The sequence below is a fragment of the Bos mutus genome, chromosome 25 (genome assembly GCF_027580195.1).
Source record: "Bos mutus isolate GX-2022 chromosome 25, NWIPB_WYAK_1.1, whole genome shotgun sequence".
NCBI lineage: Eukaryota > Metazoa > Chordata > Mammalia > Artiodactyla > Bovidae > Bos > Bos mutus.
This window is the reverse complement of record NC_091641.1, coordinates 14,884,458-14,910,810: the sequence shown is the minus strand read 5'-3', so window position 1 is coordinate 14,910,810 and position 26,353 is coordinate 14,884,458. Positions and strand designations below refer to the sequence as shown.

General features: G+C 55.3%; 3 protein-coding genes across 12 annotated transcripts; 1 reads left to right on the top strand and 2 right to left on the bottom strand.

The window, feature by feature from the left end:
* Window positions 1-10: 10 nt before the first annotated feature.
* ZNF668 (zinc finger protein 668) lies at window positions 11-10,171 on the bottom strand. 3 transcript variants are annotated; one of them, XM_070362558.1, is made up of 3 exons: window positions 6,661-7,643; window positions 2,851-3,519; window positions 11-2,410 (listed from the first exon to the last, which is right to left on the bottom strand). In XM_070362558.1, exons 2-3 carry the CDS (start codon window positions 3,495-3,497, stop codon window positions 1,198-1,200), a joined length of 1,860 nt encoding a protein of 619 aa, XP_070218659.1. In that variant the 5' UTR covers window positions 3,498-3,519; window positions 6,661-7,643; the 3' UTR covers window positions 11-1,197. The 3 variants fall into 3 exon arrangements, with proteins under 3 accessions (XP_070218659.1, XP_070218658.1, XP_014332100.1); XM_070362557.1 differs by lacking the exon at window positions 6,661-7,643 and adding an exon at window positions 10,038-10,171 and having other exon boundaries at window positions 12-2,410; XM_014476614.2 differs by lacking the exon at window positions 6,661-7,643 and adding an exon at window positions 9,655-9,751 and having other exon boundaries at window positions 13-2,410.
* On the top strand, window positions 9,824-19,663 carry ZNF646 (zinc finger protein 646). 5 transcript variants are annotated; one of them, XM_070362556.1, is made up of 3 exons: window positions 9,824-9,878; window positions 12,115-17,543; window positions 18,822-19,663. In XM_070362556.1, exons 2-3 carry the CDS (start codon window positions 12,197-12,199, stop codon window positions 18,941-18,943), a joined length of 5,469 nt encoding a protein of 1,822 aa, XP_070218657.1. In that variant the 5' UTR covers window positions 9,824-9,878; window positions 12,115-12,196; the 3' UTR covers window positions 18,944-19,663. The 5 variants fall into 5 exon arrangements, with proteins under 5 accessions (XP_070218657.1, XP_070218655.1, XP_070218654.1 ...); XM_070362554.1 differs by having other exon boundaries at window positions 9,867-9,998; XM_070362553.1 differs by lacking the exon at window positions 9,824-9,878 and adding an exon at window positions 9,887-10,249.
* PRSS53 (serine protease 53) lies at window positions 18,987-26,328 on the bottom strand. 4 transcript variants are annotated; one of them, XM_070362560.1, is made up of 13 exons: window positions 26,197-26,328; window positions 24,887-24,999; window positions 24,390-24,477; window positions 23,433-23,453; window positions 23,164-23,326; window positions 22,581-22,846; window positions 22,288-22,442; window positions 21,910-22,129; window positions 20,979-21,129; window positions 20,650-20,894; window positions 20,430-20,563; window positions 20,010-20,226; window positions 18,987-19,710 (listed from the first exon to the last, which is right to left on the bottom strand). In XM_070362560.1, exons 3-13 carry the CDS (start codon window positions 24,445-24,447, stop codon window positions 19,691-19,693), a joined length of 1,650 nt encoding a protein of 549 aa, XP_070218661.1. In that variant the 5' UTR covers window positions 24,448-24,477; window positions 24,887-24,999; window positions 26,197-26,328; the 3' UTR covers window positions 18,987-19,690. The 4 variants fall into 4 exon arrangements, with proteins under 4 accessions (XP_070218661.1, XP_070218662.1, XP_070218660.1 ...); XM_070362561.1 differs by having other exon boundaries at window positions 24,887-24,995; window positions 26,197-26,327; XM_070362559.1 differs by lacking the exon at window positions 24,887-24,999 and having other exon boundaries at window positions 22,581-22,673; window positions 22,788-22,846; window positions 26,197-26,324.
* Between the last annotated feature and the right edge of the window lie 25 nt (window positions 26,329-26,353).

Genomic DNA, 26,353 nt, shown 5'->3' with positions numbered 1-26,353 from the left:
CCAATCAGGGATCAAACCCATACCCTCTGCACTGGAAGTGAGGGGTCTTAACCACTGGACTGCCAGGGAAGTCCTTTTACTTTTTAAAAAATGTGTTTGCTTGCTTCTTTTTTCCTCTTCCAGTTTTACTGAGATATGACATACAGCACTGTGTTTAAGGTGTACAGCATAATGATCACATACATCACAAAGCATTTAACTTTTGATAAACATCAAATCATCTTTCCAAGAGGCTGTACCAATTTACACTGTAGGGCCTCATTTTTGTTTTTCCATTTTTGGTCTTTGAAAAATTAGTGTTAATTATCACCTCCAGTTTTTAAAAATATATATTGCACAGGAATTTAGGATTTTCAAGTTCTGTTAAAAATATCCTTTTGAATGGCAATGAACTTAAAGATTAAACTGAGAATCAACAGCTTTTAATAGTATCTTTCCATTCAGGTACATGGTATATCTTCATTCAGTTAGGTCTTATATCCTTCAGGATAGAGATGCCATTTTCTTCATGTAGGATTTGTGTTTTTTGTGTGAGCTTTATTTCTTTGTAGTTTATGGGTTTTGTTGTTACTGAGAATGGGACTCCAAGTATATTTTCTAGTCTGTTATTATAATTTATAGGAAATATAATAACTTTGGCCTCAGTTTATTATCTGTAAAAAGACAGAAGTAGAACTCTCAGTAAAAGGTTAAATAAGTATGGGCTAAAGAAGCTAAACAGATTTGTTCATTGCAGGACTTATCAATGACTTTAATATACTTTGATCACCAAGAATTCCCAAGAAGGTACAGGAATTCCCGGTACTCACTTGATCCTGGAACCCTTCATCACAAGATATTCTGAAAACATATTTAGAGAAAACAATGCACCCAAAGACCCTTCTAGTTTCTAACTTGTCAGTCCAGGGATCTCCACTAAACCTTATCAGGTGCCCAAACTCCTCTGTTACTTACCCCCAACCAGAACACAGAAGACAACCCAGTGTCAACTGAATGCTTTAATGAGTGGTGCTTGGAGCGAGCCAGGTCTCCTGCCAACTGCTACCAGCCACCACTGTCCCCAGCTTTGTCAGGATGAGCTAGCTGCCTGGGCACAGAGATGGATCTGAAGTCTAAGAGTGATCTGCGGCAAAGGGGGGTTTGGGAAGCACCTCATAGGGGCAGGGTTCCCAGGAGTGTGGCAGAGGGACCTGGACCTCAGGCTGGTCCCTCTTCAGGCATTCCTAGTAAAGCCACGAGGGGCTCGAGGGGCGTGGGGGTTCCAATGGGCACAGGGTGGGTGCGTTCATGCTTGCGCAGGTCGCTGGCACTCAAGAAGGCCTTGGGGCAGTGGGGGCAGGTGTAGGGGCGCACAGAGCTGTGGGTGCGGCTGTGCTTGCGCAGCCCAGCCCGGTCTGAGAAGCTCTTGCCGCACTGGGTACAGTGGAAGGGCCGGAGCTCTGGGTGTGAGCGCTCATGCCGTCGCAGCAATGTCAGCGTAGAGAACGTCTCCTTGCACTCCCGGCACACAAACTGGGGTGGTTTCTCATCCACCTCCTCACCCCCCACCTCACCTGCCGCCCCCAAGGGACCAGGAGCCTCACCAACCCCTGCATCTTGGCACTCCACGTGCTCCACCGTCATGCCCACCACTTGCCACTGGGTAGCCATCACACCACCCGATTCCGAGGGCAGCCCCAGCAGCCCAGCTGGAGGGTCTCCGAGCGCCGCCCCTGATGCTGGGGCGGCTGGGCCCTCGCCAGCCATGCTGACCGGTAGTGCCAGCCCCACCACCAGCTCCTGTTGCGGGGGAGCCCCTGTGGCCTCGCTGCTTCGATGGGTCCGCTCGTGCTTCCTCAGGCTGGATGAGACCACGAACGACTTTCCGCAGGCATTGCAGTGGAAGGGGCGCTCACCCGAGTGCACCCGGCTGTGCTTAGTAAGGCTGGCTCGCTCGGCGAAGGCTCGCCCGCACTCCTCGCAGCGGAATGGCCGCTGGCCCGAGTGCACCAGCGCGTGCCGCTTGAGGTCCCAGGATGCCACGAACGTCTTGTCACACTGCAGGCACTTGAACGGTCGGTCGCCCGTGTGCACCCGCCGATGCATGGCCAGGTCGGCCGGCTGCCGAAAGTCCTTGCCGCACTTCTCGCAGCGGTAGGGCTTCACGCCCTCGTGTGCCCGCTGGTGGCGCCGGAAGCTTGAGGGGTCGGAGAACATGCGGCCACAGCGCGGGCACAGGAAGGGCTTCTCGCCTGAGTGCGTGCGCTCGTGGCTCTGGTAGGAACTGAGCTGCGTAAACCCCTTGCCACAGGCTGGACAGCGGTAGGGCTTCTGCGCCGCATGGATGCGCTGGTGGCAAGTCAGCGAGGAAGAGCGGGAGAAGCTCTTCCCGCACTCTGAACAGAGGAAGGGGCGCTCGCCGGTGTGGGACCTGTGGGAGTGCAGAGACCCAGTGTGAAGGTGGCAGCCCATCGCCTGACCCCGCTGCCTGTTTGCACTGTAAGTTAGGGCCCCCTAACCTCTCCGGGGCCTTGGTCTATGGGCCACAGCGCTGTAGCCCAGAGTAAAAAGCCTTCAGGACAGGTATAGGTTCCAGATTCGTCACTGCATGCAACAGACCTGGACCCCATTCGCACCACCTCTTGCACTGGACCAAAGATCCTAGGAGCAGCCCAACTTCAAGCCCCGCCCCCTTCCCTGCACGCTAGGAACCCAGGCTAATCAGATCCCAGATTCACCCTCCAGCTCCCATAGATCCGCCTCACTCGCCTTCCCATTGGTTCCTTCCGCTCTCTGGGACTCAACGTCTTTACCCTATTGGTGCACTCTTCCCAACCCTTCAGCCGCCCCCACCCAGTCCACCTCCCTCACCGTTCATGGTTGCGAAGGTCCTTGAGTTCTGCATAGGCCTTGCCACAGCGCTCGCAGCTGTAGGGTCGCAGGCCTGCGTGCGTGCGCCGGTGTTTGCGGAACACCGAGGGGTCAGCGAAGCTCTTGCCACAGTCGGCGCAGGTGTAGGGCCTCTCGCCCGTGTGACCACGCTGGTGGATCTTTAGCTTGGAGAGCGCGCCGTAGGCCTTGGGGCAGTGCGCACAGCGGAAGGGCAGCTCGCCAGCGTGCGAGGCCAGGTGCACGCGCAGGCACACCGGTTGCATGAAGCGGCGGCCGCATTCGGGGCAAGGGAAGGGCTTCTCGCCCGTGTGGCTGCGCCCGTGGCTGCGCAGCTCTGGTGCTGTTTTGTAGGCCTTGGGGCACAGCGGGCAAGCATAGGGCCGAGGCTTGGCCGCTGCACCTGACACCTTGTCCCCGCTGGCATCTTCCGCTTTGGGGTCTGTCTCTGGCTTCAGCTTCGCTTCGGCCATCTCCTCAGTGCAGTCTGCAGGCCCGTGCGTGGCAGCATGGCGTGCTGCCCGGGGTGCATTTGGAAAAGTCTTGGTACAGGACAGGCACTTATAGCGTCGGCCGGAGCGCTTGTAGCCCGGGGCTGGGGACCGCTCCTCAGGAGACTCTACCTCCATGGCCTCGATGGGCGGATCTTCTCTGCAAGAGAAGCAAAGTTAGGAGCCACACCCCTTTCCGAATTCTCCAAAGGCTCTCTTCTCACCAAAGCCCTCTGAGGCCTCAGAAGGAACTCTTATCTGCATGTCCCACCCGGGTGCATATCCTTTCTGTCTCTGTGCTCCTGTTGCCCCTCTGGTCCGTTCACTGATGAAAGGGGCTGGACTAGGTGACTTCAGAGGAGTTGAGGGGGGAAGCTGGGATCATCCAAATGTTCACTGGCACTTCTCTCCCCAGCTTCTGGGCTTCTCCAAGCCCTGTGGCTTTCCGAGAAGCCCCAGGCTTGGTCCATCTCACCATCTTCACGTTCTTGACCTCAGCGTCCAAGACCTGTGCCAGGCTGCAGGCATGGAGGCTACCCAGATGTGAGTCTGGCCTGAAGGTCTCTAAGTGCTCAGGAAAGACAGACAAGGATCCAGAGGAGGGCAGAGCCAGCGGGCTAAATGTGGTGACTGGCATCATCTGTCTGGAAGGGTAGGTCCCCAGCATGTGTATTTTGTCTTTCCCTTCTGGTTGGTTAGCTCTCTGAGGGAACAACTGTTCACACAGAATTCTGGCCTTGCACAGCTGTAAGATACTCCACCCCAGATAGGAATCCTGGTCCACCCTCTGTTCTGGAATGGCCCTTTGGTTCTTGCTCCCATAACTCTGGTAATGGGGAGCTCAGACACTCTCCAAGTGGCTTGAGCCATTGCTAGCAGAACTTAGAAGCCTCTGTCTCCTACTCAATGTATCTGCTCTAGCCTGGCCCCCTGGGACACCCGGCTGTAGTCACAGCCCCTTTTCTTTCCATTCAGAGTCCAGACACCCTCCACCCAACTGCTCCTGGGGATCATGGCTGGGAGGAAATAGGATTAATGGCTATATTAGTCTTAACACCAGCTCATCCTCCCTGGGGGATGAAGGGAAGAGGATTATAGCAGATCCACTTAAGGAGTGCTTGCAGCAGCCGCTGGGGGCAGCCAGGGTGGGGGGTGAGGTGAGGAGGACAATGCTATGGAGAGGGGAGGGGAGTCAGGTGTGCCCAGAAGGTGGACCGGGAGGTGGGAGGTCAGGATTCTCCTTTCTGGGCCTGTTTCCTCATCCGTATACCTCATGGATTGGTGGCTTTAATTTATGACTCAGGGAGGATGCAGGAGTCCCTGAGGGTGAGTGGCAAGGGGTGCATCTTTAGAATCAGCATCCTTCTGCCTAGTGGCCCTGCCTCAGTTCCTGTCCCCTACATACACAGTCTAGTGTGCACAGGCAGCCAGAGTCTTCTCCCTAAGGTGCCATGTAATGCTCGGTCCCCTACTCAGGAACTTCCCATGGCTTTCATCACACCACACAAGTTCCCGGGTCCTTTCTGGCTGTTATGGATCTCACCAATCCTTCCTTTTGGAGCCTTACTCCCCAAAGGAAGCTCATCCTACATCTCCCCTTGGTTTTTGGCCCCCATCCTACATAGCTCTGTTCCACCCCAGCTTGGTTTTCATACTTTCCCCACTAAATCCTAGGACTGGAAGGTGAGTTAAGGGCTTGAGGCCCCACCTTCCCCAGTGCTGAATCCCACCTACAGTTTTCAGGGGATCTGCTTATCCTTGGATGAGGCTCTCACAACCTCCCTTCCCGATCATTTCTGGACAATCTGAACACTCTCCTTAATAAAAATAAGAGCTCACATGTACAGAGCGCCTGCTAAATAACAAACAATATCCTAAACTCTTTACATGCATTAACTCATTTGAACTTCACATGGGCACCAGGAGATAAGTTCTATCATTACCCTTCTTTCTCAGATAAGGGACTGAGGTCCAGAAAAACAATGTAGCTTTGTGGTTAAGTGCAGTCTCTGAAGTCAAACTGCTTGGCTTTGAATCTTCGCTTGCTCGCTTCCTAGCTGTACATTGACCCTGAGCAATGTACTTCCTGCTCCAGGACGTCAATTTTTCTCATCTGAAAAAAGAGGGGACTTACTTCACAGGGTTGAGCAGGGCTCAATGAGATAATAATTACTACCCTCAATTACTGAATCTTATCAGAGCCAGACACTTTGCTGCATGTGCTACCTTATTCTCTCATAGCTTTCTGAGATCAGGATTATTTATTCTCATTTTACAGACGAATAAACTGAGGTTCTAGACTTCCCTGTGGTCCAGTGGTTAAGAATCCACCTGCCAATGCAGGGGACGTGGGTTCGATCCCCAACCTGGGAGGATCCCACATGCTCAGATCAACTAAGCCCGTGCGCCACAGCTATTGATCCTGTGCCCTGCAACAAGAGAAGCCATCTCAATGAGAAGCCCGAGCACCGCAACTAGAGAGTAGCCCCCAGTTGCCGCAACTGGAGAAAGCCAGTGCACAGCAACAAAGACCCAGCACAGCCAAAAATAATAAATAAATAAAATTTATTAAAAACAAAATTGAGGTTCCAAGAAGGTTAGTGATTAACCCATGATCACATAGCTAATAACTCATGCAGCAGACTTGAAATCCAGGTGTTTTAATTTGCCTTGGGTTGTTGGACCCTCCCAGACTTGTCTGCTGCTTGGGCCAACCCTGTGGGGACCAGAACTCTGAGCTCAGGTTACACCTTGGTCTTTTCACATCCCTGTAGAATTGCCTGGAGACCAGAGCCAGCTCCCATTATGTTTCTGTCTCTCTCAGAGGGCTGGACCTGGGGGTTCTGAGCTTTGAGCCTCAATCTCCCCCTCTGAGCCAGGAACCAGGTAGCTGGAGGGGTAAACCTGTCCTAAGGCACTGCCCAGGGAAAATGGGAGGGGAGCACCAGGCAAGTCCCAGAAGACATCAGCTCCAGCAACAGTGCACAGCCAGGTAGGCTAGGCCCTGTCTAAAACCCCACCATCAGCTCCTCACTTCCCTGTTCAGAGGACTCTTCCACCCACCACTCCCTACAGTGATGACTCTACGAGCTCCCTGCATGAGAATAATCATCCAGGGAACATGGGGTAGGATTCATAAACCTATTCTAAACATGTTTTCTATGTCATCCCAACTAACATTTAACATTTAAGAACCAAGGACACATCCATGGATCTTCAGAAGCTTCCAGGAGAGAGGCATTTTTAACATTTTTTTTCCCCAGATGTGGAGATTAAGGCCTCCATAAGCGAAAAAACTTACCCAATGACACATAGCTAGTCAAGGAACCCAGACTCAAACCCAAATCTGCAGGTCCCTGGGCTGGCTCTTTCTCTGCTCTTCTTCGCACCTGATGCAAAGGGCTGACTCATTTGAAAAGACCTTGATGCTGGGAAAGATTGAAGGCAGGAGAAGGGGATGACAGAGGATGAGATGGTGGGATGGCATCACCAACTCAATGGACATGAGTCTGAGTAAACTCTGGGAGTTGGTGATGGACAGGGAGGCCTGGCAGGCTGCAGTCCATGGGGTCGCAAAGAATCAGACACAACTGAGCAACTGAACTGAACTGGGCTGGGCTCTTTCTCTAGTGTTCTTCATTTACTTAAGGTTTATTAGCCAAACCATGAGACCTTCCAGGGCTCCCAAGACAAAGACCATGGCCAGCAAGGCCCTTAACTACCTAAGTCCTGCCTATCCCATCTCCCACTCCCCTCTCCTTGGCTTACTAGGCTCCACCTACACAGGTTCCCCCTTTTCCACCCTCAAAGACCTAAATTCCTTCCAATATCAGGGACTTCACACTAACCATGTCCACTGCTAGAAACACTATTCCCCAAGGATCTTTGTGTAGCTATCTCTTTGATTCCATTTGGGTCTCAGCTCCCTGTCACCTCCTTAGAGAGGGTTTTCCTGACACTTAAAAAAAATTTTTTTTTTAAGTTTACTTGGCTGCACCAGGTGTTATATGTGGCGTGCAGGATCTTTAGTTGTGGCATTTGCACTCTTAGCTGCGGCATGTGGAATCTAGTTCCCCGACCAGGGATCGAACCCAGATCCCCTGCATTGGGAGGACAGTCTTAGCCACCAGGGAAGTCCCTGACCACCTTTCTTAGTGCTATCTGCATCCCTGCTAATCACTCTTTGTTCCCCTCCTCTTTAATCTCCTTCGTGTTGTTCATCTGGATAACATTTCTGGCGAATTTACCAAGGGCCAGGTATCATTCTAAGCATTTTATGTGTACTACTCAAGCTAAGCTTCACAACTGCCTAGGAGTTTGTTATGAATGAATATGTGCAGGCATGGAAGAAAGGGTCATGTGAGAACTTAGAAGGTGGTCACATATATAATCCTAGAAAGGAGGTCTCACCAGGATCTGAATCAGCCAGCACCTTGATCTCGGACACCTAAACCTCCAGAACCATGAGAAATAAACTTCCATTGTGCCCCCAGTCTGCTATCATTTGTTTGTTTTGGTTACAGTCAGACTTGGTAGTCTGTTATATAACAGTCTGTTATATACTGTTATATATACTGTTATATATATATAGTCTGTTATATATAACAGTCTGTTATATACTGAACAGACTACGTTAAGTAGTGTTTTCCCCATTTTCCCCCATTTTACAGACAAGGATACTGAGGCACAGGGAAGGGAAGTAATAAGTCATGGTCACAGCCCATACTCAAAGCCAGGTCTGCCTCCCAAACTTCTGCTCTGTCCCCTGATTATTGCTTCGCTAGCACTTACACATCTTATGGTTCAGTTGTTAATTCTCTGTCTCTAGCGCAAGCATTTAGGCTGGCACAGAGCTAGGTACCTTTATTTTGTATCCTCTACAAATAGGACCATGCTTGGTGCCCCAAAACAAACTGAACAGATCAACCTCTGAGACAGTATCTGAACCCAGGTCTCTAGCTTCCACCTCCCCAATAACAGGAGTTTGTACTGAATTTCTCTGCCTTTCCAAGTTCACAAGGTCCAAATATCCCAGTGGATTCACTGCTCTGGTGTGGGAGCCTTATCTTTGTTTACTACTGGATTTAGGAGGGGGATGACTTCCTGCTGCCTGAACAGACTCTTATCTCCAGGGATCCAGAGATTTAATTCCGAGTTTAAGCTAGAACCCTGCGGGCAGGGACAGTGAAGAGCCACTTTTTTAATGTTCTCAGACCTCAGTCTCCAGACGTCTAAACAAGTAGTCACCAAAAGGCCTCACAGGCCATGAGGGATCCGGTGAGATGGCAGATGGGAAACTGTGAACCACGCAGAGATGAGAGCTAATCGTCTCCTAGGCATCCAATCTGGTCAATCCACAAGGTAATCCCAACCCACTTTTCCGGCCTCACCTCTAGCGGCAGTGTGCCCCTCCCGACAGCGACCTCAGCTCCAGCTACAATTCTCAAACTTCCCCACCTAAATCCATCTCCATCTGCAGTTCCCTCTGCTTTCTCCAGTGGGAAAGCTCTTTTTGCATTCGTCAAATACCTGCTTCCCCAATGTCCTCAGGAAGACTTAACAGGCAGTAGAGGTAAGAGCGCCATGGCGCTCTGGGCCTCAGTTTCCTCATCGGTAAAATGGGGTCTCTAAGGCATGTGGGAGTTTTAAGGGCGTTAGAGCCAAGAACTGCGGAAACCCTGCGCTTCTTGCTCCCTGCAACTGTCTACGTGTCGGCGCCTCTGCCAGACAGACAACCCCACATGGCAGGGCCCTGGGCTCGCTCTTCTCAGGAAATGCCCTGGGAAAACGTGGCCCCGGGGAACACAGCAAAAAGGTGAACGAAGAATGACAGAATGAACAAATGAATGGACCGAAGGCCAGACCCTGGACAAAGGCCTGCAAGATGGCGTTCTCTAGGACCGCGGGAGGGGCGGCCAGGACCTCGACCGGGGCGGGGGGGCCGCCGGCGCCAGGGACCATGCTAGGCGGGCTGCGCGCCTGGGACAAAAGCCCGCAACATGGCGGGCTCTAGGACCCTCGGGTCCGCAAGGCACTACGCGGGCAGCCGTGCCGCCTAAGCCCAGGCGTCTGCCGCTGCCGGTCCGCCGGGACAGCCGGCGGGTTCTAGGACCCGCTGGGCCTGGAGCCCGTCCGCGCCCTCCCGGGGCCGCACTCCTCCCGCCCCGCCCGCACCGCTCGGGCCAGGCCAACCCCATCCGCCCTAGGCACCCAAAGGGAAACTGAGGCCTGCTCGGATTCCGTCTCCACTGGGGCTGCCCAGGGATCTCTGCATCTTCCCGCCGGCGTTTCCTACCTCAAGAGAGTTGGGCTGGCTCCGTGGCGTCAGCTGCAGCTCCTCTCACCGACAGAGCCCGGGACTCTGCCAGGGAGGGGCAGGCGCTAGGACCCAGCGGGGGGGGGGCGGTTGGGGGGAGGGAAGAAGGGAGGGACAGGAGGCGGGGCCGGCGAACGGAAGTGAGAGAGAGCTTTCCCGGCAAGGGAGGAAGACAGAGTTCACCGGAGCAGCCCCAACAGAAGGTGGCGGAGAAACACCTTGCAAGGGGTCTTTCTGGGTGCTAATGACAAGGGACACGGGAATAGGTTTACGGGATGCACCGACTATTGCTAGCGTGGCGCTAGATCACCGTGAACTGGAAGGTGGGAGGACAGAAAGGCCATGCCCAAGATTTGTAGTACCTAAATCCGCTTATATTCCATAACATTTCCCTTAATAGAAAGCAGTAAGTGACGCTCCCTCCATCTGGCTTGAGAAGTTTTTCAGGGAGCCCCACGATAAGTGTCGCCCAAGTACTGAGGTCAGGGCTGCAGAACGCTTTTTCCCCCTCTTCTGCGCTCAGTCAATATGCACCGGAACGATTTTAGCGGATCTTCCCGGAAGTGTGGCTAAGGTTAGTGCAGAACAACGCGCTCTTTGACCTACGTGGGCGGGGTCGGAGTCGCGCGTTAGTTGCCGCTCTCCTAGCACCGGAAATGTGTCTGTATAACCGCTGCTTGGAGGCGGGTCAGAAGCATTTTTAAGGCGGAAGTTTCGTGGGGAAGCTTTTGAGGCTAGGACACTTCCTGTTTCCTAGTAACAATAGGAAGTGTCCGCGGAGCTGGGCGATAGACGGCTGGTTAGTGCCAGCTGCGCCCTTTTTCCTCTACCTCCTTCCTTTTCCCCCTCTCCTTTCCCTCTTTCCCTCCTCTTCCACTTCCTTGAGCCCTTGCAGAGTGTGCGTGTGTGGGAGCGCGAGAGTCCTCGCACAACCACCCTTTGGGGCGCGCGGCTGCAGTTAGGGTGAGGGTCCCATTGCGCAGGCGCACTCCCGTTCGCGGTCCCCAACGGACGCACCCGCGGCGGGAACGAGAAGGGGCCACCGGTGTGAGGTAGGGGTCCTAAGAGAAAACTGGCTGAAGAGATGAATGAGGCGAGAGGACCTCTTTCGTAGTTGATTCGGAGAGGAGACTCTTGAGCGAAGGGGCTTTGTGAGAAGTGAGAATTCTGGGAGCAGGTTCAGCAAGGAGGTTTAAAGTCGGAGATAGGAGTTGTATGGGGGCCCCCGGCGAGGGGGAAGAGTCCGAGTCAGAGAAGGCCAAGGTCATGTAGGAGGCACGGGGGCCTGCTATGGAGTAAGGGCTTTGGAAAGAAGATTGAGTGAATGGGCTTCCTCGTGTGTCAACTGGAATAATAGAGGCATTGTAATGAGTTGTGAGAATTAGGTGACACAACGAATTTTCTTTATTTAGCACAGGGCCTAGCACATGGTAGTGCTTAGGCTGTACGGGTAGCTGTTGTCATCAATATTAAGAGAGAACGTAGAAGGAAAACCGAGAAGGGATGGAGAGAGAAAAGTGATAAATAGTGGGAAAGAAAAAGGTAGGGGGCGAAGTACCAGAAAGGAGATGGGATTTCGAAGATAGAAGATGGTTTGGAATCCGGGGAACCCGAGAGAGTCTTTCAGAAAGGAGATTTTGTGACCCTGAAAGGAATAGGGCAGAAGGGGGAACAAATCAGCCCTTTTCTCTGTAGGAGGCCTCTAACCTCACTTCTCAGGTCCTAGGCTGTCTATTGGAGAAAGAGGCTGCTTTTTCAGTGCCTCTCTATGAGAGTTGCTCAGTTTTGTCCGACTTTGTGACTCTATGGACTGTAGCCAACCATACTTCTCTGCATGGGATTCTCCAGGCAGGGATACTAGAGTGGGTTGCCATTCCCTTTTCCAGGGATCTTCCTGACCTAGGAATTGAATCTGGGTCTCCTGCATTGCAGGCAGATTCTTTACTGTCTGAGCCACCAGGGAAGCCCTTTGAGTGCCTCTAAGCTACTCTATTTAGCTGAGGGGTGAAAGATAGAAGATTGGACTTATCTTATTGAAGGTCCTAAGAGAGGTACAAGTTTCCTTTTAAGATGTCATGTAAGATAGGTTGTTTGTTTCAAAATTATAGAGAGTAGAGGGTTAGGGACAGTAAGATTTTTGGGACTTGGTCTGAAGGCAGGATAATATGTTTGTGATTAGAGATGGGATGCAATTCTTTAGATGTTAGTTTCCTTATATATACTCCTAGAGATGAGTTAGGCCTAGGGGAGCTTTCATATTTGGGGAACCTGTATTCAGAGAAATTTTAAATGGTATTTCCAGAATAGATCTAGTAGAGAGCAGGTCTCTGGGCATTGCTACTTGGGGGTAACTGTGACCTCTGGTGAACTTGCTGCTCATAAAGTCAAGAGGCAAAGTTAATTCACGCCTTCCTTCTGACCACTGCCCCCTTTTCCTAGGCCTTGGACCCTCCATCAGAGGAAGATGCTGCTGCCATTTGCCTGCTCTTCCTGAACCTCCAGGTTTCTGCCACACTGCCCCATGGAGGACACGCCCACCTCATTCAGCTGCTCTGACTGTCAGCGCCACTTTCCTAGCCTCCCAGAACTGTCACGGCACCGAGAACTGCTCCATCCATCTTCCAGCCAGGGCAGCGAGGCTGACAGCATCCCTCGGCCCTACCGCTGTCAGCAGTGTGGGCGAGGCTATCGTCACCCAGGGAGCCTGGTCAATCACCGCCGGACCCACGAAACTGGCCTTTTCCCCTGTACCACCTGTGGCAAGGACTTCACCAACCCCATGGCGCTCAAGAGCCACATGAGGACTCATGCTCCTGAAGGCCGTCGGAGGCGCAGGCCTCCCCGCCCGAAGGAAGCCACTCCATGCCTCCAGGGGGAGACAGTGTCCACTGACTCCTGGACCCAGAGGCTTGGCCCTGGGGAAGGCTGGGAAAACCAGAAAAAACATATTGAAGAGACATCTGGCTGTGAGTCTGGGCCAGACCCTAGGGCAACTCTGGGCACGTGGGAAGATCCACCCACCAGACAAAGAGAAGGCTGGGAAAGCCAGCCTGATCCTGAGGAGGGTGTAGAGGGCTGGGGTCCCACCATCAACTCTGCCAGAGACACTCCACTCCCCACCCCAGCCAGCAGTCTCCTTAGCAATTTGGAACAATATCTGGCTGAATCAGTAGTGAATTTTACTGGGGGCCAGGAGCCCACCCAGTCCCCTCCTGCTGAGGAGGAGCGGCGGTACAAGTGCAGTCAATGTGGCAAGACCTACAAGCATGCTGGGAGCCTCACCAACCACCGCCAGAGCCACACCCTGGGTGTCTACCCTTGTGCCATCTGCTTCAAGGAGTTCTCTAATCTCATGGCTCTGAAGAATCACTCCAGACTCCATGCCCAGTATCGGCCTTACCAGTGTCCCCACTGCCCCCGTGCCTTCCGGCTCCCCCGAGAGCTGCTGGAACACCAGCAGTCCCATGAGGGTGAAAGTCAGGAGCGGCCATGGGAAGAGAAAGGGATGCCCACCACCAACGGGCACACAGATGAGAGCAGCCAGGACCAGCTCCCTGGGACACAGATGCTGAATGGCTCAGGGGAGCTGAGCACATCTGGGGAGCTGGAAGACATCGGCCTGGAGGAGTACCGGCCTTTCCGCTGTGGGGACTGTGGCCGTACCTACCGCCATGCTGGGAGCCTCATTAACCATCGAAAGAGCCACCAGACAGGTGTCTACCCCTGCTCCATCTGTTCGAAGCAGCTGTTCAATGCAGCTGCCCTCAAAAACCATGTGCGGGCTCATCACAGGCCCCGGCAAGGAGCCGGAGAGGATGGGCAGCCATCAGTGCTGCCAGCTCCCCTGCCTCTGGCTGAGTCCACCCACAAAGAAACAGAGGCCCCCACCACCACCTTAGACCACCGCCCCTATAAGTGCAATGAGTGCGGTCGGGCTTACCGGCACCGGGGGAGCCTAGTGAACCACCGCCACAGCCATCGGACAGGAGAGTATCAGTGTTCTCTCTGTCCCCGCAAGTACCCCAACCTCATGGCCCTGCGCAACCACGTGCGGGTACACTGCAAGGCTGCTCGCCGCAGCACAGGCCCAGGGGCCGAGGGTCCCCCCAGCCACCTCAAGGTGGAACTCCCACCTGACCCAGTGGGGCCAGAGACAGCTCTACTTTCGGATCAAGGGCCTGGGTGCAAACATGAAGAGGGGGCTCCTGCTGTTCCCCCAGCAGCAGATCGGACCACACCACAGATATGTAGCATGTGTGGGATGCTCTTTGAAGATTCTGAGAGCCTTGAACATCACAGGCGGACCCACGGGGAAGGGGCACAGAGCAGGACCGAGGCCAAGGAGTCACCTCCTCGGGTGTTTGCTTGCCGAGACTGTGGCAAGAGCTATCGCCACTCAGGCAGCCTTATCAACCACCGGCAGACCCACCAAACGGGAGACTTCAGTTGTGGGGCCTGTGCCAAGCATTTCCACACCATGGCTGCCATGAAGAACCACTTGCGTCGCCACAGTCGACGGCGGAGCAGGCGGCACCGGAGGCGGGCTGGCAGTGCCGGCGGCGGGGGAGAAGCCAAACCCCCATCAGACGGGAACTGGGCCCCGGAGCCAGCGGACAGTGAGGGCCTGGGCTGTCCCCGAGACTCTTCCAGGGCAAGTCCGAGTGGAGCCGAAGGCAGCGTGGAAAGCAGTGGGGGCTGTTTGCAGGCTGCAGCCGAAAGGGACAACTGTGGGATTGAGAGGAATGAGGCCTGTTTCCAGGGTGATAAAGAGAGCCAAGGCGCTGAGGAAGGACTGGAAAGGATGGAGGCCAGTTTCCTTGACAACGTGGACATCCCAGGCGCTGAGGAAGGCAATGGGACTCACTTCTGTGATGGCCTCCCTGGGGTGGAGGAAGACCAGAAACCAGCCCCTGGCCAGCCCAGCTCCCCTTGCCACTCTGCCAGCTCTGCTGCCTGGCCGGCTGAAATCTCTCACACGTGTTCTGACTGTGGACATTCTTTCCCCCACGCCACTGGTCTGCTGAGCCACCGGCCCTGCCACCCACCGGGCATCTATCAGTGCTCCCTCTGCCCAAAGGAATTTGACTCCCTGCCTGCCCTGCGCAGCCACTTCCAGAACCATGGGCCTGGGGAGGCCATCTCAACCCAGCCTTTCCTCTGTTGCCTCTGTGGCATGATCTTCCCTGGGCGGGCTGGCTACAGGCTTCACCGGCGCCAGGCTCATGACTCTGGCATGACTGAGGGCTCGGAAGAGGAGGGGGAGGAGGAAGGAGCTGCAGGGGCAATTTCTACCCACAGCCCCCCACTGCAGCTCTCAGAAGCTGAGCTGCTGAATCAGCTGCAACGGGAGGTGGAAGCGCTGGATGGCGCTGGGTATGGCCACATTTGTGGCTGCTGTGGTCAGACCTACGATGACCTGGGGAGCCTGGAGCGTCACCACCAAAGCCGGAATTCCGGGAACACCACTGACGAGGTTCCCAGTCTCATGCATCACCCAGCAGAGTCAGGTGATGCCACGGTGGTGGTGGCAGATGGTGTCTTTGAGGGCACGGTGACCTCTCTCCCTGCAGAGGGTGGGGATGCAAAGCCGGGTGAGGGTGTAGGTGCCACGCTTGCAGACAGCCTTTGCCGGCAGGGTGAGGAAAGTTCTCTGGAGACCCAGCCCCGCCCCTTCCGCTGCAACCTGTGCGGCAAGACCTATCGGCATGGGGGCAGCCTGGTGAACCACCGCAAGATCCACCAGACCGGGGACTTTGTCTGCCCAGTCTGCTCCCGCTGCTACCCCAACCTGGCTGCCTACCGCAATCACCTGCGAAACCACCCGCGCTGCAAAGGCTCGGAGCCCCAGGTGGGGCCCGTCCCAGAGGCAAAAGGCAGCAGTGACGCCCAGACTCGGGCAGAGGAGAGCCTCGAGCAGGCCGAAGTGGAGAGGTTCCAGAAAGAACTTAAAGTGGAGCCCCTGGAAGAGGGGGCGAGAGTGAAAGAAGAGGCCTGGGAGGAGACGACTGTGAAGGGGGAGGAGACGACTGTGAAGGGGGAGGAGATGGAGCCAAGGTTGGAGACAGCCGAGAAGGGCTGCCAGACAGAAGCCAGCTCTGAGCGGCCCTTCAGCTGCGAGGTGTGCGGTCGCTCCTACAAGCACGCTGGCAGCCTCATCAATCACCGGCAGAGCCACCAGACCGGCCACTTCGGCTGCCAGGCCTGTTCCAAAGGTTTCTCCAACCTCATGTCCCTCAAGAACCACCGGCGCATCCACGCCGATCCCCGGCGTTTCCGCTGTGCTGAGTGCGGGAAGGCCTTCCGCCTGCGGAAGCAGCTGGCCAGCCACCAGCGGGTCCACCTGGAGCGCAGTGGGGGTGGGGGCTCCCGCAAGCTGTCCCGGGAAGATCGGCCCTTTCGCTGCGGGCAGTGCGGGCGGACCTACCGCCATGCGGGCAGCCTCCTGAACCACCGGCGCAGCCATGAGACAGGCCAGTACAGTTGTCCCACCTGCCCCAAGACCTACTCCAACCGCATGGCCCTGAGGGACCACCAGAGGCTACACTCGGAGAGCCGGCGGCGGCGGGCCGGGCTGTCCCGGAGGGCAGCTGTGCGCTGCGCCCTCTGCGGGCGGGGCTTCCCTGGCCGAGGGTCCCTGGAACGGCACCTGCGAGAGCACGAGGAAGAGACCAGAGGTGGTCAGGGAGGCCCAGACGGCACAGAGTGTGGTCAAGGGAATCTGGCTGATGACCAGGGACTGGAGGACAGATTGGGTGGTACTGAGTCGGGACCTCAGCTGGAGGATGGAGCCACAAGGCCAGCAGAGCCAAGTCAGAGCCCCATCAGGGCAGCGGGTTTAGAAGCCACAGAGCCAGCCTCCTGGGGCATGGGGGAAGCAGATGGGTGGCGAGGAGCCCGGGGACCGGTGAATCATGATGGAGGTTGGGTTCCTGGGGGTCATGTATTGACCAAGCCAGAAGACGAGTCAGGGGACAGTGTCCCCAGAAGTCCTTGTCCCCTTGGCAACACCCAGCCCAATGGACCTAGTCTGACTCCGGTGGACAGCTGGGACAGTGGAGACTGTGGCCCTCAGCCCCAGCCAGAGAGCCACTCCTTTTCCTGCAGCCATTGTGGCAAGATTTGCCAGTCAGAGGGCCCCTTGAACCACCACAGCACCCACAAGACTGACCGTCACTATTGCCTGCTCTGCTCCAAAGAGTTCTTGAATCCTGAGGCCACTAAAAGCCACAGCCGCAACCACATAGCTGCCCACACCTTCTCCTGCCCTGACTGTGGCGAGGCCTTTGAGTCCCACCATGAACTTGCCAGCCACCTGCAGACTCATGCTAGGGGCCTCAGTCAGGTGTCACCCCAGGTGGAGGCCAGAAGCCCCAAAGCGGGGGCTGAGGAGGAGGAAGTGGAACTCCCTGGTCAAGGGAAAGCCCCATCAGAACCCCCTAGGGCCCCAGGTGAGAATGTGGGGAGAGCTAATGGAGGCCAGGGTGTTGAGTCCGCGGTGGCTGTGCACGAGGAGCGGCCCTTCCGCTGTGCCCAATGTGGGCGTTCCTATCGCCATGCTGGTAGCCTGTTGAACCACCAGAAGGCTCACACTACGGGACTTTACCCCTGCTCCCTCTGTCCCAAACTTCTTCCCAACCTGCTGTCCCTTAAGAACCATGGCAGGACCCACACGGACCCCAAGCGCCATCGCTGCAGCATCTGTGGCAAGGCCTTTCGGACAGCAGCCCGGCTGGAGGGCCATGGGCGGGTCCACGCGCCCCGGGAGGGGCCCTTCTCCTGCCCCCACTGTCCCCGCCATTTCCGCCGTCGCATCAGCTTCCTGCAGCATGAGCAGCAGCACCAGGAAGAGTGGACGGTGGCCAGCTCCGGTATGGGGGCACCAGCAGGCTTGGGCAGAGGGCTGAAGGGTCTTGGAGGAGGTGGGCACACAGTAGAGAGTAAACACTGGCTCCATGGTGGGCAGGAAAGCAAGGAGTGAGGGGATCATGGGGATTCCAGGAGGCGGCGCAGGCTGGGATAGGGAGAAAGCTAGGTCGAGGATGCTGCCTTTTGAGTGGCTGAGATTTGACACCTTGAGTCAGGTATATAGGGAGCATCCTGGGTTGGTGCAGTGGCGGGGTGGCAGGGTCGGAGCCAAGGCAACTGCTAGGGCTCCCCTGCTGTGCCGGAGCCAAAGAGCAATGGTCTTCTGTTTGGGGAGGACTGGTAGCCAACTACCATCTGGTTATTATAGATACCTCTGGAAACTCTTATGATCCAGCCAATTAAGTAATGATTTCTGGAGAAAAGGATGGTCTCAGTTCTGCTCTTTCTTAGAGTAGGCCAGGATCCTGGGAATGAGGAAGGGGGCATAGGAGGCACCCCCAGACTGGACTGCTTTGTGGCTTCCATGCCAACTTGTTCGGGGAAACCAGGCCACTTGTTGGCACTCAGCGCCCTGTCCCTTTCCCCATATCTTGTCTCCGCTCCCCTCCTTTTTTCTTAGAAACTGGACCCTTGGCCCTCGCCCACCCCTGTTGGTCCACGTCTCTTCTTCCCTTTATCCATCCTTCTCTCTGTGCTATGCATTTCCTTTTTGGGATCCAACCAAACCAACCTTTCCACCTGCACACCCCCGTCCCTGCCAACACACCTTTAACTGGAGGACTGAGTCACAGATAATTGTTTCTTTGAAGCCAGGCCCAGCTGTGGCAACAACAGTCATTAGCCCGTATCTCCCGTCCTCTATCGGGAATCTTCATGGAAAGTCACCTCCGCCCAGACTTGTGGAGGAATGGGAGGGCCGGTTCTCTCTGCATGTCACAGGCTCACTCTCCACCTCCTCTAGGGGTCGGTAGCCCTTATCCCAAGACTCCTTCCATCTAGTGCGTGGGTGTCCCTGAGAGAGTAGATGATCCCCTTGACCAGGGATCATCAGGGCAGGTGGGGACAGTGGTGAGATTCCCTTGAGAGTGCTGATAAGGTGGCTTTTAGGATAAAAGATTTCTTGTGACCCCAAGGGAATGAGCAAGGAGCTAATTAGCCAGGTCTGGGAAAATAATTGGGAATTTGCATACAGGACTGTGGGGTGCGGCCTGCAGGGTAGGGAGCAGGGTACATGCTCTGTGGGGTTTGCCCCCTCAGTCACCTCCTCTCTCTCTCCCCAGGAACCTCAAAGGCACCAGCGGCGGGCAGAGGGGACTTGTCATTGCCGCCTCCACCCACCCCCACGGCCCCACTCCTGGACCCTTCACCCCAGTGGCCTACAGACCTCAGCTTCTCCCTCTGAAGTTCCAGTCTCCAAAGATCAGAATATGGGGTGGGGGGTGGGGTGTCAGGGTGAGTTGCAGGGAAAGGCTTGATCTCCTTGTTTTGCTCAGGAGTAGTTTGGGCGTCCCCAGCTCTTTTCTCCTCTCCTCCTTTGAAGAGGACCCAGATCTGGCTTCTTTCCCAAGGAGGGGGTGAGATGTTCCTTCTGTCCTGTCCTTGAGGGACCTCCTTTGCCCCAGCTTTTGTCACCAGGTTCTTTCCTGTGACCAGTCTCACCAAGAAACCCAGTGCCCGGCTTGGCCACGATGCTGGGCCACCCTTACCAGCCAGATTCCAACACCAGGGAGAGGCAGATTCAGAGAGCACCCCCACAGGTGGAAATGTTGCCTGTGGAAGGGGAGCCTTTTACTACAATTTGTAACTTATTTTCTAAAGTCTATTTTGTAACAATTTATTTAAGTTTAAAAAAACAGGAAAATTGCTCCCCCCAAAAAAAGAAATTTTCAAAGTACTTGGCTGGTGTCATTGGATCTGGAGGGATGAAGAATAGGAAAAGCTTGGGACGCCTGCGTTGGACCGCAGAGCTGGGTGGGGGGCATCCACGGGCGACATCTCCCTGTCCTGCAGGGTGGAGCTTTCAGGGCAAGTTCCTTCCCAGAGCCCTTTGCACTGTTGGACCTGCCTGGGAAAGGTCGGGGGCTGGATGGGAGAGAGGCAGTTCCGTGGGAGTTGCCTTGCTGTGACTGCAGCGTCCCAGAGCCACCTGTCAGCAGTTGGCTGGCTGGCCTGTCAGGGAGAGGAAGGAGGGTGGGGTTGGTCTCAAGCTCACAGCTTCCCTCCCTCCCTCAAAGGAAGAGGAAGGAGGTGCCCCTGAGCCCCTATGACAGATTTGAAAAGTGAGGGCTGCACAGGTTAAGAGGTGTGCTCCTAACCAGTCAATGACAAGAGCCAGTACTTGAATCCCCATGACTCTGTCCATGGCTCCACCCGCCGCAGCTGGAGGTGGCTGGGGACAGATGGCCCCAGGCCGGCAGAGAAGGGGTCTGCGGAGGCAGGTGTTGGCAGGAGGCCCCAGGGCCACGTACTCATGTTAGCTGCGCAGCTTCCGGGCTCGGGCTCGGGCTCAGGCTCCTCAGCAAAGTAGACCTGCCAGTCCAAACTGCTGACCCAGTTCTCATAGGTGGGGAGTGCCGCAAAGACAGCAGGTCTTGCGGGGCCTTGGCAGGCATCTCCGAAGCTGTGCAGTCCAGCCAGGAACCATGTGCCCCTCACTTCGTGCACCAGCGGTGCCCCCGACAGGCCCTGAAAGGGGTCAGGTCAGGGGACACTGCTTTTTGACCTCCTCTTCTCCCTAGGCAGCTGCATGGGGCAGGAGGGGCCGGGGCTGGAGGGGTCTGGCTCTTTGGGAGCCAGTTGGCAGAAAGGCTGAGTTACAGGTGAGAGGTCAGGCTGTGAGTGGGAGGGCGAGGGGTCTGTGGGGTGACATTAGGGGGAGTGGGGCTCACCTCACAGCTGGGTGGCTCGCCCACAACACTGGTACACACCATCCCTGGCAGAATGCTCCCAAGGGCTGCGTGTAGGCGGCTACAGGCCCTGGGCCCCAGGAGGGTCACAGGCACTGTCTGAGGGGAGCCAGTGTCTGCAGGGTGTGGGAGAAGACCCAGCTGCTACCTCAGCCTCCAGGCTGCATGCCCAGCTGCTGGGCTCCCTCTCCTGTCCACATACCTGCTCCTTGGCGGGCCAGCCCCAGGACCCAGCCACGTTCCCCATCAGGCAGACGGTGGTCCGAGTAGGGCAGGCAGAGGGGCCGCAGGCTGGGGCCCAGGGTTACAGGCTGGGCCAACAGCAGGAGGGCCACGTCATAGCCCCCCTCCGGGTGAGTATATGCCCCATGCAGGATGACTTGCTTCAGGCCCGACTCCTCTGGTCCGACCCCCAGGCCTACCGTCCATTCCTCTGGGGTCTGGCGCCTGTGCAAGGACGGCATTGACAGCACTGGGTGGCAGGGCCACCATCAGAAGTTGGGGCACAAGGGCGAGGGAGTCAGGGCTCACCCAATGAAGCAATGGGCAGCAGTCAGCACCACCTCCTCTGACACCAGGGCTCCGCCACAAGCCAGCTTCCCTTGGTGCTTCAGCCTGGCGTTCCAGGGCCATGGGGAGGGTGCTCCTGCCTGAGGGCCTTCTCTCCTCAGAGATCCACAGGCTGAAACAGATGCATTACATCATCTGCCCTCTAAATGCTCACTGCATGCCAGGCCTGCGCTAAGAGTTTCCCGTGTGCTGTCGAATATCCTCACATTATCCTTTTAAGCTGAATCTTTGTTATTTTCATTACCAACAGTAACCAACATTCCAGAGGTTCAGTAACTTTCTAGCTCAGTAACCACAGGCAAGTAGCCAACTTGGGATTCAAAACGCAGGGCCTAAGCTTTTAACCCTGATGGTCCAGCATCATGGGAGTGGCCCGCTCATTCCTCTACCCCGCCTGTCTGCACCCCTCTGGGCTTGGAATGGCCCCAGAACTCCTGGCTCACTGATGCTTCTCTTACCATCAAGATAGAGCTTCCTCCCAGGAACTATTTTGCATGTCATTTGCATGTTAGTCACTTAACGCCAGAATTTACGCCCCACTGAGTGGGAACCCTGCCCTCTCCAATCTTGTGGCGTCCCTGCTTGAAAATTTGCATCTTACCCCAAAGACTTTCAGCCAGGTACCAGAAATTCCTCTTCTTACCTGAACCCAAATGCATAAAGTTCTGAAGTGTTTGTGTCTCTCAGCCATAAATGGAGCTGTTCCCATCCTGGTCTGAAAGGGTCCCTTAAGTCCCCTTGTTAGCCCGTGGCAGTGTGTGGATGCCTCATTAATCAGTTTTCTATTCTGAACTGAAATTTATTCCACTGTGGCTCCCACCTCCCTAGAAGTCCTCATGCAGCCCAAGGTGAGGTTCCCCCGCATCCCACTCCTGACACCCACTGCTCATACCTACACAGCTGTCCTCGTCACTAATCTCCGGGGTCTCTGGGTTCTGGGTTAGGAAGGCTGCCCCCTGAGCTCGAGCCTGCAGCCAGGAGCTGTGAGCAGCCATATCAGTCAGCAGGACAGGAGTGTCTTCCCGGGCACAGCTTGATGCAAAACTGATGATCCCTGCTTGAACCCAGTGTCCATCAGGTTCACGGCACAGCACAGGACCGCCGGAATCTCCCTGGAGCAGGCAGTGTTGTCAGAGACAGACATCTGAGCCCCAGCCCTGGGTGGACACCCTCCATGGGCCGCCCTTCCATCCATCCCTGTGGATTGAGTGTCTGGCCTATGGCAGGCCCCCTTCCCTTCTGTTCCCTTCCCCTGTCCTCCTCCTCAGACCTGACAGGGCCCCTGCATCCCAGGCTGGGGACCCCCACACAGCATCCCAGGCCGGGCCGGACTGGCCAGTGACCGCTGGTGCAGGCGGTTGTAGAGACAGTTACACGTGGGGCGGCTGATTAGACGCAGGCGCAGATTCCGTAGGGTCCTGGGAGCTGGCAAAAGAGAGGGGGTTGGGGCCGAAGTCTGGGCCCAGAGGAGCAAGGGAGACTGGGAATGGGAACAGTTAGCAGCTGAGGTTGTGTGACCTTGGGCAAGCCAAGTACCTCTCTGGGCTTCAGGCCAGCACTTACCATCATTGGTGTCCTGATACCAGCCGGTGGCCCAGCAGGAAGTCCCAAAGGGGAAGCGATGGGCAGGTCGGGGCAAGCAGAGGGGTGTGTGGGCTATGGGGTGGGCGAGTCGGAGGAGGGCCAGGTCTGAGCCCTGGCTGTAGTGGTTGTAGGCCCTGGGCAGCTGCAGAGCCGTTACCCCCACCTCCTCAGCCCCTGGGCTCAGACCTTCATGCTGCAGAGAACCCAGGACAACTGACCAGGAGTTCAGTTCTGTCATTGCCTCCCTGGAAGGGGGAGAGGGGGCAAGACCCAAACACTGAGTGCCAACAGAGACAGTGACACCATAGGAGATAGCCCAAGGAGGTGACAGATGGACAAAACTGTGGCTTTGAACAAGGGCCATCCTTCTCCCAACCTCAGCTGTCAGATTTGTAAGACTTCTACCACGAAAGTTTGACATTAACTTGATAGTGTGTTCCCGGCATGTGGCACGTTCTAAATAAACGGTTGTTACTCTAGGGGCAGGGCTCAGTCTTGCAGGGCTTGGGCACAAATCACCCACCCCAAAGCCAGAAATCTTTTGACTGCAGACATGACTCACTTTTCAAAGCAGTGGGCCGCAGTGAGGACCCAGATGTCCGCCACCAGGGACCCACTGCAGATGTGGATGCCCTGCCTCCTCACGCTGGCCTGCCACGGCCACTCGCCAGGCACTGTGTTGCCCTCCTGAGGCTCAGGGGGACCAGGGCCTCGCTGCCCGCATGCTGTGGAGAGGCAGGAATCAGGCTGACAGCAGGGCCCTGGCCTGCCCTCACCCTCAGCACGACCCAGACCCAAGTAAGGCCCAGGCCCCACAGCCCCAGAACTTACCACGCTGAGCTGCTTGAAGACCTGGGAAGAGAGAGACGCAGGTGAGCCTTGGAGAGGGGACCTGCCCAGCCCAGACTTGGTGGAGGGGACAGGTTTGGGGGGGGACTGGCCTGGGTCCTTGCTATGACTCTGTCTGTGGCTACTTCACTGGCCCCTCCCAGAATGAAAATATTTATATGAGGTCAAAAAACAGCTTTTATTGGAAGCTATTCAGAGTGTACACTCAGTCATTAATTCTCCTCTCTCAGCTGTGCTCAGCACTCCTGGGCATTGAGTGGCAGGACCTGGGGTTCAGCTTGGGACCAGGCCAACCTTCCTCCAGGCTTCAGAACCCCCAACTTCTGCCCCCACCGCTGAGTCAGGGAGCAGCCTGTGCCTGTGGAGAGCATTAGCTTAATTGTGCCCTGGGCTGTGGAGGCCTAAGAGGAAGGATTAGAGGCCTGCGTCATGTCCAAGTTGGGGAGGGCATCAAGAGTTGAGACTCACCCCATCCCTCTTCTGACTACTCGGCCTCCCCCATCTTTTTAGAAAGAGACTCTATCAAAGGGTTCCCTGCCCTGCGTCTTTCCCATCACAGACACACACAAACACACCCATTGAACATGGGAGAGATGGGACGTACGTAAAGAAGGGGAGACTGGGACCAAAGGGCCCCAGAACTTGCCTAAAGCCATTGTGGAAGGAGAGAGGCCAACGAGGGCACAGGGTACACACACAGGCATAATGACAGTTCCTGCAGACACAGATTATAATCCAGACCAAGGAAATCACACCCGTTTGGACACAGGCGGCCACATACACCTCCCCCCACCAACACACACGGACACAGTTACCTTGCCACAGGCTGACTGTCACCCCCCCAGGCAGGCTCCCTCCCACACACCCAGCTTCAGGGGCTGCTCCAGCAGAGGACAGCCCCCAAACCATCACCCCCCGACCCAAACCCGGGTGACTCACCCTCTGTGAGGACCACGGCTCCCAGGATGAACAGCTTCAGTCTCCAGCTCTGCTTCATGCTGCCCCAGGTCAATCTGCTGCCTGTGCGCTGGTTCGCAAGAGAGGCCACCTGGGTCTCCCTAGCTCCACCTCTGCCCCACCCCCAATTTGCTAGGAGTCAGGTGTCACTGCTTTTGCTGGGCTGGAAGAGGGCCAGTAGTTTCTAGCTCTGGGGCTGTGGCTGTGTGACCCTGGGCTATTCAGCATCTCTCCCTGGGCCTGAGCCGTGTCCTCGCTGCCTTGGTTCACATCCCAGATCCCCCTAACACGTGAATGACTTTGGACAGTTAGCTCCTCATGCCCTGTCTGAAAAGCTCAGAGCTGACGAAAAAATGCCTTTACCGCAGCCTGTCAGAGTCAACTTGCTACCAGCAGGGAACCTGGTACAGGTGAAGAGCACGGTTGGCAGGCCTTTCGCACCTCTCTCCCAGGCCAGGGTCCAAGTGGGTTTCACATACCTTCTCCCATCTTGCTTCAGAGGCAGTATGTGCCGGTCTGGGTGTCAAGAGGTCAGACTCTCTGCTTCTTGCTGGCTGAAGCTAGCAAATCTCAATGCTTTTCTGCCACCTTCCTGGGAAACAGGGTTATGTGGGGTCCACCTCCCCCACCATTTTATTTTTATTTTTTGGCTGCATTGTGCAGCTTGTGGGATCTTAGCTCTCCAGCCAGGGATCAAACCCTTGCCTATGGCAGTGAAGGTGTGGCATCCTAACCACTGGACCACCAGGGAATTCCCTACAACATTTAAGGGGCTTGAGCATCCTTGGATTTTGGAAAACTCAATCAGGAGGCAAGAATACTCAGGGTGCATCCTTTTTCTCTTTCTGACTTCTAACTCAGACCAGCCCAGATTCTTCAGGAACCATGACCCCAACTCAAGAGGCAGCTGTGGCTTGGGTTAAGAACACAGACACTGGAGCTATATGGCCCTGGGGGCTTCCTAACCCCTCCCCCAAACTAGCTGTGTGATCTTAGGCTAATTAGCCTCTCTGAACTTCAAGTCTCCTCCTCAAGACATACAGTCAGCTCTCTGTATCCACAGATTCCACATCTGCAGAGTCAACTGACTGCAAATCAAAAAAAAAAAAAAAATCCAGAAAAGTTCCAAAAAACAGAACTTGAGTTCACTGCTTGCTAGTAACTAGTTACCTAGCATTTACATTGTATTTACAACTATTTATATTAGATGTTATAAGTAATCTAGAGATGACTTAAAAGTATATCTTAAAGTATATGGAAAGATGTGTATATGTTATGTGCAAATATTACACCATTTAATTTATTTTTTTGGTGTACTGTATGGCTTGTTGGATCTTAGTTAGTTTCCTGACTAGAGATTGAACCCTGCCCCACAGCAGTGAAGGGGTGGAGTCCTAAACACTAGACAGCCAGGGAATTCCCTACGCCATTTAATATAAGGAAATTGAGCACCCTTGGATTTTGGTTTGGGAAGTGGGGTGGGTCTTGGAACCAATCTCCCATGGATACCAAGGGATGACTGTAATAATACCTACTTCATACAATTGCTATAGGGATTAAATGAGTTGACAGATGTCATGTTCTTAGTGCTTTGCATGTGGATAAGTACTTAGTATACATTAGGAAAAACAAAACAAAAACACAGCCTGTCCTTGTCCTTCCAGGGCTATCAAGACTGGCTTCTAGTGGTAGATAAGGGAGCTGGAGGGGTTAAGGTTAGACTACAGGAAGAACTTCCAGGCATGTCTGCACAGAACCAGAAAGTCAGCTCACCCTTGCAAGCACATACCTGGCTGCCCAAGAAGATGAGGTCTGGCTTCTGTGGGTAGCAGGCACAAGCTGCCAGCCTGTTTCCTGGGGGTGGGGGCTGATGGCACCCCAGGTTTTGCTGACTCCACATACTGGAGAAGGGACTAATCACCCTTCCCAGGCAGGCCCTCCACTCT